Source organism: Camelina sativa, chromosome 2 (assembly GCF_000633955.1).
Source record: "Camelina sativa cultivar DH55 chromosome 2, Cs, whole genome shotgun sequence".
Lineage (NCBI taxonomy): Eukaryota > Viridiplantae > Streptophyta > Magnoliopsida > Brassicales > Brassicaceae > Camelina > Camelina sativa.
In genome coordinates this window covers 23,458,637-23,471,524 of record NC_025686.1, presented here as the reverse complement: position 1 = coordinate 23,471,524, position 12,888 = coordinate 23,458,637, and the positions used below count along the sequence as shown (strand labels likewise).

The 12,888-nt window shown below is 32.6% G+C and overlaps 1 protein-coding gene across 1 annotated transcript; it reads left to right on the top strand.

Moving 5' to 3' along the window:
- Nucleotides 11,383–12,582, top strand: LOC104733998. Its single transcript, XM_010453514.2, has one exon. The coding sequence runs from the start codon at nucleotides 11,654–11,656 to the stop codon at nucleotides 11,855–11,857; it is 204 nt and encodes a 67-aa protein (XP_010451816.1). The 5' UTR covers nucleotides 11,383–11,653; the 3' UTR covers nucleotides 11,858–12,582.

Here is a 12,888-nt window from a genome sequence, read left to right as displayed (position 1 = left end):
CCAAGGAGCTAACTGGAGTGAGGAGCACTAGCAGGAGCAAATCCATGACAGGGATTCGGGGGGCAATAGCCCGGAGGGTGAGGAAGGTGCTGGTGATTGTTTGCTTAACACGGTGGTACCTAAAGTGATTAGCTAGAATTGTCGAGGGGTGGATGTTGGTATAGAACACTCTACGGCCATAACCACAGCTTCGACAATTTGAATTCAGCTCTTGCAAGCCACAAAACTTCAAGGACTTAAGGTCAGTAGAAGACAGAGTTGAAACTAGTGCCAGGGATCGAAAGAAATAAGTGTGGTATCGAGACATAGCAGGTGGATCCTCTCTGCCATGGAAATGGTGATCAAGAATTCCACACAAGATATGTGGTCGGTAAGACACTGACGAGTAGAAGGCAGACCTGAGCTTCAGAGGAGAGTTTGGTTGCAGGGCAATGGGATCAGGAGAGATTACCAAGGAAGCTAAAAGGAGTGATGTAAGGTCGAAACAAACTAGGTTGGTCCTCTCTGCCATGACAATGGTGATCAAGGATTCCACATAGAGTTTGTATTCGGCAACACACGGGAGCAAGGATAAACAGCCTGAGCTTCAGTAGATAGTAAGAATGCTGGGAATTGAGTAGAACATGAAAGTTCCAGATTTTAGGACCAAACGACAATGACATAAGCTGAGAAATAGCCATAATTCCCACATACCCTTTGTATATCAAAGACACACTAGCAAGCTGGAAACTCTGATGCAGTCTTCGAACATCGAGGATAACCAAACAGACTAAGAACTGTCTAGAGGATAACAGAGGGCTAAACAGAGAGAGCCTGGACTTTTGAAGGTGAAGCGAGACCCTATGGGAAGCCAACATACCGATTTCGGGTCCATAACTCATCCGCAAAGATCCAGTGGATGTTGTGGATGGCCAGGGGAGTTGAGACGCGCAGCGGTTATCCGGAGAGGAGAAAACATTCTGCTTCTCTGGTGGGAGTGGCCGTGGGTCGACGAGGTTCTGAAAAGGACATGACTTTGGAACAGAAGTCCAAAAGCGGAGGCGAGACGCTGCTCTGGGAAGTTTCCCGTCAAGCATCAACTCCGATGCCGCTTGGGGAGGTTCGGAGGATGTTGCGGGAAGGGGTTCGTCAGAGGCGGAGCACAATCCGGATCGAGAAATTGGAAAATGTAGGGACTCTGGAGGCATCGACGGTAGGACTGGGCGAGAGTAATTGAGGATGGGGTTCGCCGGGCACTACATCCTTCGGTATGAGAGCAGGCACGAGTCTTCGCCGTTCGGATCTGGGTTGATGGTCGAGGATTGAGAAGGAAACAAAGATGAAAAATAAAATGGGGAAAAAGATTTTAAAAAAGACATAAAGGAGTACAGGAAGTAGCAGACTATTTTAGGGTGTGAGAGAACCTGACGCCGGCGAGCCGGAGCCCTACCGGCGTCGGAGAAGAAGGGTGTTTGTGGTGTCTCGATAATAGTGTCTAGGAGAGAAATTAGGGCGAACTGGTATTTTCTAAGGAGCCAACATTATAATTTATCTAACCTAACCTCTAACATTATATATAACTATAGTGCACTTTTTAAAGGTTTTGTGGATAAGTGTGGGTTTTATTTTAGGATTTCTGATCATCAAAATATATTTAACAAACAAAAATATATGCTTACCACTGCATGCAGAAGAAAGTTAATCTATTATAATTCATTACAAATGCAGATAATCAAGACATCTTTCTGATATCATATATACTCGCTCTCGTTTTCTAATGTTCGAAGTCAAAAATGTCGTCTAAAGTTGAAATTAATTCATGCAAAAACTAATACGCTATAATGGGTTGCTTTATGCTAATTTGTTTAATTAATTTGTAGATTATATATATACCCGATCATGATGATTAATAGCAACACACAGAAAATGTTTTACATTAAGAAAAGAAAAAAAGGCAAAGAGAAAGCGAAAGATTTTGGTTTTACATGATATGGCTAATCAATATTGGAGCACTACTTTGCTCTTAGTTTGGTGTAATGATCATAACTTCTAACTTTTGTGTAATCAAAGAAGCCAAGAAGGGTCTTATAGTGGTGGCGAGAGTCCAAATCATTGGGGAATAATATTCCCATAGGACCCATGAAATGAGAAAAGGACCAAATGTAAACATAATTTAATTGAGACTACTCTATTTGCAAGGAAAGTATATACTTTTAGAGAAAGATCGATGAAGAAGAATGCAAATGAAGTTTTCTTTAATACTGATAAGGAGCTAATAAAGTGGCAAAGTTTTGGAGTTCTAATGATTTGGTTTGCATTTTGCCTTACATATTTCCAACAATAGTTGGAATATAAAGATGATCCCATCATTGCAAATGCATCTTCAGTTTATAATTTAAGATTTATATGATCAACAGCTTCATCGAAAACGGAAATCTATACAAAGTTTGAGATCAATCACTGTATACAATACAATCGTTAGACTAAAAAAACCCATGAGTTGTCATAATGGATTCGGTGTAGATATTATTATAGTGCTTTTGACCATTATTGCCTTGTGTTTTTTTTTGGGTTAGTTTTGACCATTATTGTTTATACTGTACTATTTGATATTTGGACTAATAGTTATAAATATTAAACTTGGCAGTTTTGGGAAAAAAATATATATAAGAAACCAACATTTCAATAGGAAAAATTACTATTTCTTTCTAACATGTGTTTTAAGGAAAACCCAACTTTGAGATTAAATTTGAAACTACAGCGAACACGCATTCGGAACGATGTAGATATGGGTTATCCAGTTTGAAAGTATATGTATATTTGAAAAAGGATTTAAGTTATTTATTAAAAAAAAAACAAATTTTGGACACTAAAAACACGTTTACGTTTAGTAGCTATAGCTAGCGTAATGATCAAACCAATAATGCCAAATAAAAATATGATTTATTGATAGTTTTTGGTTGGATTGGCGAGAAAAATGACATAAAAATTGAAAAGGGTGAAAATGCATGGGAGTGAAAATGAAAGCACATAGCTTTTACGTTCCATTTTATACGGTTTCCACTAATAAAAGGCGCAACTTTAATTTTCTACAATAGTATTATATACACTTACTTCTTATCAGACAGAGCAACGTAAAAAATCCAATATACTTTTGAACTAGGAATTCAAATGTAAATTGTCGTAATTTCTTAGTGTGCTAGGTACCCATTTTTATAAATTTCTCTGTTTCGAATACTAAATATATTACTGCTAAATGCTAGTAATAGTTTTGTTCCGACTGGTAACATTGTATAATTTTATAATGACCTTACAAAGTGAGAACTCGAATAATGAAAGTTGAATAACATCACTTCAAGTTGTATAATCTTATAATTAATTTTACTTACATTGATTTAAATTATCTGGTGCAGTAATAAAAATTCAACTTTAGTTATGGTGTTGACACATCAGTGCCTATATTAACTTTAACTATATATGGATGTAGCACATCACTTTTGCTAAAGGTTGCCGCGTATATATATATATATATATATATATATATATATATATATATATATATATATATATATATATATATATATATATATATATATATATATATATATATATATATATATATATATATATATATATATATATATATATATATATATATATATATATATATATATATATATATATATATATATATATATATATATATATATATATATATATATATATATATATATATATATATATATATATATATATATATATATATATATATATATATATATATATATATATCAACGCAAAGGATATAATTACGGTGGTACGATATTCTAAGGACATGAATACATGAAAAACTGTCTCGCTCTCGCAAGCTAGTAGACTAAAGCCGATTCAACTGCGTATTTTAAACATTACTCATTTATGAGTATCGGCTGCGAACAAATTATCTACTCATAAAATTCGAGATTAGTATGTGTTCATAATAATGATTTTTATCCAGAAATAGATTAGGTATGAGACTGTATAAAGATAAAATTAGAAAAGGAAGAAAAAACGCATGTTAATTTTTATATGGAAAAGGGCTTTTTGGTGTTCATCGGATCTAAAGGGGAGAGGAGTGATCATTAAAGTATTAAAGAAGAAGGGGAAAAAAAAAGTAAAGAGATCAGAGAAGGTTAAATCGAAGGGATAATAAAAGGCAAAAAAAAAAAAAGGTGTGTTCATTATTTTCTTTGCCTTTTTTTTTTTCAAATGTTGATGCTTTTCTTCTTTTGCATGGAAAAGATAAAGAAATTAATCATCATTACTCTCTCTCTTTTTTCTTCTCTAATCCCAATGAAGCATGAATCTTGATCGATCAAGCTTTTATAAAAAAAAATTAGTCTACAAAGGAACCCACCGGATGAAAAAGAAGGTTTGATCTTTTGTGAATAGCTGAGATACTCCAAAACAGAACTTAAAAGGACTAAAAGACACAAAAAAAATTAATTAAAAGTGAAACTATACGCGCAAGAAAGAACAACATGTTCTTGATGACCTTTTAGTTTGATAATCAACGATTGTTTAATTTTATTTTTACAGAGATTAGTTAACATTATAATGTAAGTATATCAATGATGAAGTATAAAAATCGTTGTTTAAGTCAGAATTTTTAAGATGAAATGAAAATTAATCTTAAAGTAGGCAATTTTCTGTCAAAGTTAAAACTTAAAAGTAGGCAGTTGTAATAAAAACGAATTATGCATTGATTAAGACTACGACGTTTCTTAACATTTATGTTTGTGATTGCGTTTTCATGTCGTGATGTCCTAATCAATACTACTACTAGTAGTAAAAAAAACACAAGCACAAAGAAATGTTTGTACTTCATAATTTATTACTACAACAATTATTTTGGAGCTTTATCGTCTTTGAGTTTGGTATTTGCATATCTATGAATTTTATTACTTGAATTAATTATATGTTCCATCTCTTTCACAAATAGTATCATTTTGACATATTTCATATAAAGTTTTTTAAATGTGTGAGCATTAGCACAATTAATCTTATTTGTGTATTTCTAAAAATGTGTATTATTCTTCTTATATAAGAATCTATTTAAAAAAATCGAACCTAAACTGAACTAGATATAGAATGAACACCATTTAGCAAATTTCAACAATAAAATGACATTTCCTCATCTATCTCATATTTTTAATTTTATACAGATCATTTTGATATTCCGTATTTGTGTTTGCTTCATCTGATGCGAGATACTTGACTTTAGTTGTCTAAATATGGGTTTAAAATTTCAACCAATGAGAAACGTTGACTAGCTAGAAGAGCTTCAAACTGTAACTTACTTGTAAGGTAGTTTTGTTGTGTGAATTTCCAAATGAGATCATTAGAGCTAGACATCTACATTTTATGGAAATGGGTAAGAGAAAACAGAAGAAGAAGAACCATACTCTCCTTTAAGCATTACATGTGACTAAGCTATTCCTTGGCAATGAATTCTCTTAACGACGATTTTATGTGTGCAGCAAGTCTTCATGATCTCGCAGCTGTCTTTGGTCGTTTTGTTTTTAGATTGATCTTTATCACACGTATATAAATGTACCGATGGTGTTGATGATGATGATTTTGCTATGCACTCTTGTGTGAAGCCCAAAGTAACTGCTGATGCTTCATTTCTGAAACCCTCTCGTTGACAAGAGCTTCTTTCTTTACTTTGAACCTCCCACTTGATCAGGAGTGTTTCCATCATTACTTTATCTTCGACCATGCATGGTCATATGCTTTCAATGCAGAGCAGTGTAGTCTAACTCTAAGTACTCTCTATATATACTTACGATTGATGGACCAAGACATCGTTATATTTTTAAATATCAATCAATGTAACTAAACACACCAAACAAATCTATGAAACAAGAATATAAAAGAATATCTTGTCAGAGTATTGTCAGATTCCATGTAAGCTTTTATAATTGATTTGATCGAAGAAAGCTTACATAGGGACAGTCGAATTAAACATTCTCGTGTATAGATTGATCTATATCTATAGAGATATCACCCATTTGTTTGTCTCTCTGCTCTTTAATTTATTTTACGAAACTTCGTATAAACGCCAGTGATTTGTATTCGCGTTCTTATTTGTCTGAGGAGAAGATTATCATAAGTGAGTGAGCTGTATATAGAAAAAATAACAAACTAAATTGGATGACTAATATAGTGTAAAGTACATACGTACGTTAAATTTTCTGAAGAACATAATGTATCAGTATAAAAAAAAAATAACATCTACACTATTTGGACCAAATTGCTTTTGACGCGAAATTTTGCATTTTTCTTACTGGTTGATTTTTTTTTTTTCTGCAACACAATCAAGATGTAATTTTTGTTTGATTGAGATTGTTTTCATTAATATTCGTGATGCCTACATATTATTCACATATTGCAGAAGCTCTGATTCATATGTTCAGGTAACTTTATTTACCCAAACATTAATCGTATTCAGATGCTAAAGTTTGTAAATGATTGACGTGACTCAAAAAAGCATGCCCTACGTAAATAGTGAGTCCATAGGTAAAAAAAACTTTCTAAAGACCACGCATATTTATTTATACATATATATATATATATGTATTTATCTAAAAGTTGTATTTATATGTTTGTTGGTGAGAATACACAAGAAAGTACCCCGACATAACAAAATAAATGACAGCGTACACAAAACAAAAGCAATTCAAAATTATACTAGAGTTTATGTTTCTCTTGTATGGTGCCCAACTGCCCATATATTCAAATGTTAATATAAATTCAAGTTTTTTATACGAAACAAGTCTTGTCTTTGTAAAGACTAAAATATGATCATTTGGTTAATCATGTTGTAATGTGGGATAAACCAAGTGTTTAATGATTTGGTAAATGAAAGTTGAAGTTGAACCAAAAAAAAAAAGAGACTAAAATATTCATTGTAAAGGAATCAATATCTTCAATTTTAATCTTGTTAAATCAAAACTATTTCGACCGTAGCTCAAACAAATTAATTTCTCGGAACCTAATATTTTTTTGCTTATCCTGAATACACAAAATCCTTTTGTTTCAAACGTAGGATTTACTTTCGAGGCATCATTAATTTTGAGTAAAAAAACAAAACAAAAAACTAACAAAACAATAAATTAAAGAAATACAATTGAGGTAAGAAGATTGGTGAGCAAAGACAAGACAACGGCTAAACAGACATGAATTTGGTTACCAGATTCTGGTAAAAAAACATCTGGCTGTAACTTTGAGGCAAGAAAAAAAAGGCTTTTACGTGCCATTTTATTAAGTGTAAAAAGTGACTATTGTTTTGTGTACATTCCACTATTGCAGTCAAAAAGAGTTTTTTCCTACTCTTCATCTTTTTTGCTTCATTGGTTTTATAAAGGAATTAAATAAATTTATCTTTATTTATTTATGTATTATCTTCTTTATTTATGTTGGATTTTGCATCGTATCAAGAAAAGTTAAAATACGTATCTTGGCTTTTGGTTTCTTTTGAGATGTATAAGCCAACCAGCACAAACCTAGACTTATAGGCACTAACACTAAGTCACTTATTAATTACATAATCCTAGTATTTAGGTTTTGATATAAGTCTGATTGTCTGAGTTCTCATGAAATATAAGATTGTTATGAGTTTATTGTGTTATGTAACTTTTGTTCCCCTTTCTTTAAAGCAAACTTATACTTGTAAATATATATATATATATATGTATATATATATATTTTTTCAGTAACGAGATTAATTGTAGTTTTCACATGTATAATAATTTAAAGTTCTTTTAGAATAACATAATTAAAAGTTCAATGAATATGCTCTTGTTAAAAACATATGGGTCTAAAAGATAAACCTTCTCATATCAAATGAATATAATTCGACACATACGAAAGAGATTGAATCTGTTTAGAATCTACAGTAGATCACAGAGAATTGGAAAATGATAACTTTTACATCGGATTGAGCTAAGTAAAGAAGAAGCCAAGAGAGGGAAACGTGAACGAATGAACGGAGAATCAAACTCTCTGCGTCAGATAGAAGGATACAATCACATGGGGAACCAGACCTTCTGTTTCAGACAGAGGGCTTCAGCTCTCGGAGAGGAGAGAAAGAAAGAGCAATGTGACAAATGTCCTCTTCTTCTTTTTTTCCTTTTTATTTCTTGGGAGTTTGAACAAACGCGTGCCCTATCAAGCTGACACAAACAATTTTACCAAAAAACACAAAGACACTTCACATACACCAAAGCCTACTACAACACTTAGTGAAAATATTCTCTCTCTCTCACACATCTTTATATTCTTTCTCTTCTCTCTTTTTGATGGCTCGCCTTTTGAAGCACCCAACATGGATTCTCTTTGCTAGTCTAAAACCCATCACTTTGTATCACACCTAAAAAATATTCAACAGAAATAAAGGATAGTAGATTCTGTTTTCACATTATCTTCACTAAAGGTTTTTATATTTCATCTTTCTCTGTTTCTCCAACTAGTCCGATCGAGCTAGTTGTTATACGATAAATTATGAACATGTACGCTTATAATTAACAACGAAAATTTTCATTTTACGAATTCAGTTGGTCATGACTAGGCTAATGATGAGCTAAGAGTATATTTTATATATCTATGCCGTTAGATTTTTCATTTTTAAAGTAATTTGCATCATTCGGTGGAAAATATACGGAAATGCGATAATGACAATATGACATGATATACAAGACCATAGAATAAAAACTTTAATGTAGATCGATGTGTCTTTTTTGTTATTGCTTATTATATTATTGGTTTAGGGTACGAACGATCCATCTATCTATCTATCGAGTCTTTTGGAGTGTATTGCATGGGGGAAGAGTGAATAATCACTTAATTAATTAGCCGAAAATATATAAAATAAACTTATAAAAGCCAACTTTTTGGGTTTCCCACTCTGTTTCGTCATCATTGCAGATGAGGTGTGAATGGGCCACACAGTCTTTGCTTTCAACTTTTGTTTCATTCCCTTTTTTATGTAGGGTTTTCTAGTAGGAATGTCTCTTTGCTTTTGTGTTCCTATGGATTTTTTTAATACTCATATACTTTGTATATATTCCCATTGTATCTATGTTTGCACTAAGTGGACCAAATGTATTTTATCTATAATGCAAATTCGTAAATGAAAATCACGATCAGACGTGAAATTTATTGGTGTCAGATTGTAAGTTTTTTCTCGATCCAACAATCTTTTTAGGCGTCAGATTGTTATGCATGTTAAATAAGATCGAATCGAAGTTTGACTATCCCTATCCACACAAATCAATATTAGAAGTTCGGCTGGGTTTAGGCCCATTCTCATGGGATATTTTAATGGCCCATCTAATAACACAAGTTATGTTGATGACATCCAAAAACGGAACATCGTATGATAGATAAGAAGAAGAGCACATTAGGGAGATGAGTAATGTGGTTAAGGCCTTCTTGTATGACGTTCCAAAAACATTCGATAGTGGATTGGACATGACCCAAAAACAGTAATCATCAAGCCCATATGAACTCGAGTGGAGTCCAAAACAGTCATACTCATACATCATCCGTATGACCGTATAGTATGTTTTGTTATCGGCCACAAAATTCAATACTGAAGCAATAATTTTATAGAGTTTGTCGTCTAGGAGAGACTTTAAATTTACAAACCCTTGAAAAAGACGAGAATATATACATTATGTAGGCATACTAGCCATGTGTGTTCATTATGTCCTCGACCAATGTCCATTATTTTGATTTCTACTTGTCGACATTATGAGTTCGTACTTTGTCAATCAGTCCAAATCGCAAACAAAATATACGGACACCAACAACTCAATGAGAGAGTAAATTTTATATCGTCTTATGAGTTCTGATGGGATATAAAAAGCACAATATTATGTAAATAAGAACTTACACTATAATAATGTATTTTGTTTTCAGATAGACCTTGCTGCCATTCACATAATTCGACCCTCCCTCTTTACGCTCATACTTCAAGCGTTTTCCTAGACTATGGAGATATTGCAGTTTCAGATTTTCATGTCCAACAACAGTAATAGTATCTTTCCATCACAAAATTGACAAAAGGTTCAGCTTTTCGCCATCTAAGGTTTCACAAAGAAAAAAAATACAATCCTTCATACAAAATGGCGAACTAAATTTTCTACCATATGAGGTTTCCTGAAAGTTGGGTGTAGTCATAAAATAATACGACGCGAAGGTTGAAAGCAATATACCTTACCATTTAAGCAAAAAATGTCATATGATATATCACTTTTTTGGGAAAGATTCCACAAAGATCATCATGTAATATAATGCCATCGAAATTTTGACAACGTCATTTGAAAATGTATCTTAGTATACTCTGAATGAAAATAATGATTTACGTACGTTTTCGTAAACCAAAAAAAAAAAGGCTATATATATATACAAAGAAATTAAACTTCTGGTTGATTACTTGGTTGTAAAACCTTGGGCCACATTTTCTGTTGGCTTGTTAATACTTACTGACTTTGTAAGACGAATGCGTCCATAGTATTTTGAGCCATCGATCTTCATGTTTGTATCCCCGAGATTTACGTGCATAGATGCTGATCTAATGGTCATGGTTCATTCGCTTCAAACTCAGGTTACCATCTTCAGCTTTTTAATTTTCATATCTCTTGAGATATCATATGTTTCTTTTGAACGTTACAAGAAAGAAAAAAACGAACCAACGATTGGGGCGATGAAACCAAAGTAAAAGGTAACACAGAACATTGTCGTCTTCTAGACTTGTCTCTTGTTGAGTTGTAGTATCACACTAGCTAGAGTCTTTAACGTACGTAATCGTGTTATTACATTTACGAACAAGAGAGTCACGAGACCCACCCTTAGTTATTGACTTTTTTTTGTTTGCTCTTAAATGTACAATTTTAGCTTACGGTCGATAATTTCCCTTTTGATTTTGTACTTTGTATAGAAGGCTTAAGACCTTGAAGCATCTTAATTTGCATCAACACGCACGTGTGATTTATGATCAAATGCAACGATAGTGTATTAATTTTGACACCCATATAAACAAGTCCTGAAACTCATTACGTTTCAAGACTCAATTTTATAGAAAACGAACAGAGTTTTTCCGTAACTGTTATATTATACCCTAAAGTATACATTCAATTAAATCACAAATCACTCAAAAGAAAAAAAAGATGAATTAAGTAACAAGAATAAACGCATATTCCAGTTAAGTATACTCGAATTATTTAATGTTTTGCTTTGAAAGTAATTGACCAAATCTGACAAATAATCAAGTCAGCAAATACATCATATTTTAAATAGTAAAATACTAACCAAAAAAGTGAGTAAAATAATAAAACGGGAAAGAAAGCAAAGCCGTTTTTTTCCTCTTTTCCTCTATAAAAGTCTCGTTCATGCACCCCCCAACTATAATCCCATCTTTGCGACTTCAGAAAACAAAATCTTCAAATATTCTCTTCAATATAAGTCTCCTAAGGAGTTTCTCAGAAACAGTGAGCAAAAAAAGAGTTCTCCCGAACAAGTTAAACCCATCACAGAAAACAAAGCAAATTTTTACAAATACTAAAACTTCTCCAGAAAATAAAAAGAGAGAGAGAAGAAGAATCAGATCTGAGAGAAAGAAAAAAACACAATGTGTCTGGTGTGTTTATGTGATGAGGAAGAGATAGAGTTAGGGAGGCAACAAGCACCTGGATCGTGTCCGTATTGTGGAGGTAAGGTGCAAATGCTTGATGTCGAAAGAAAATGGATGTTCTGTTTCGTTCCTCTTTGTTTCAAGATCAAGAGAAAGTACTTGTGTTCTTCTTGCGATCGTCGTCTCGTTTTGTATCATTAAAATTAAATTAATTAATATTATTTTATTTAATTTCCCTTTCTTGATAATTAAAGTAAATTAATTAGCGTTGTAATTAAGAAAAATAATTTTAGTCGGTGGTTCCTTGGTACGGTTAGTAATATATCTATGTCGTGTAAACCGACATTGATCCTTTAGAAGTTCAGTAGAACTCTCTTGATCCAAACTTGATGTACTTTTCTTTTGGCTTCGAGTGTCTTCTTAAGTCGGTCCAAGTTTCATATCTAATGGGATATTATATGTAATAAAGTTTCTAAGTGTAATGATGAAATCTCAAGTTTGGTGTAATTGTTTGTCGCAGTTTCTTCTTTTACATCATTACGTATTCGAACCAGTAATGTTTATATGTACTCTCTACGATCAATCTTGCAACTAATTTTTGGTTATCTGTCGTCTAATTTGATATACTCCTACATGAAAGCAGATAATAATAATTTTGCATGCAAGTACGGGTGTCAATCGGCATGATCTTCAGTTCTATAGCGATTCTGGACCGGTCCAGTTGGATTTTGTCGCGTGGAAAACATAACAAATATGACGACATGGAGAACTATCGGCTTAATTCGGGGGTTTATTAGATATACTATTAGATATTGGAACCCCGAGTTGGTGTTGAATGGTGGCTATATTAATTACGTAGACGACATTATATTCACACATTCAAATGATGATTAATGCACATTAATAGCATCAACACACTTTTGATATGCATATCAATTTTAACGTTGATAGGTTTCCTTAAAACATTATTCCTAAGTTTGAGAATTAAAAGATTACTAGGTTCGGACTCGCACGTACGTGCGGAGTTGTTTTCAAAAACTAAGTTTACGATCTAGTTTGCAATGTATTATGTTGTAAGCGTATTTTTATGAATATTAAAAACATTCATAATCCAAACTCGTCGATTTGTTTCTAAATCGGTATAGAGAAAAAAATGATCTGATTGTTTTTATTATTATTAGTGGCATAAAAAAATTAGTTAGAGAAAGGTGATATGTTTAAAGTTTAAACCC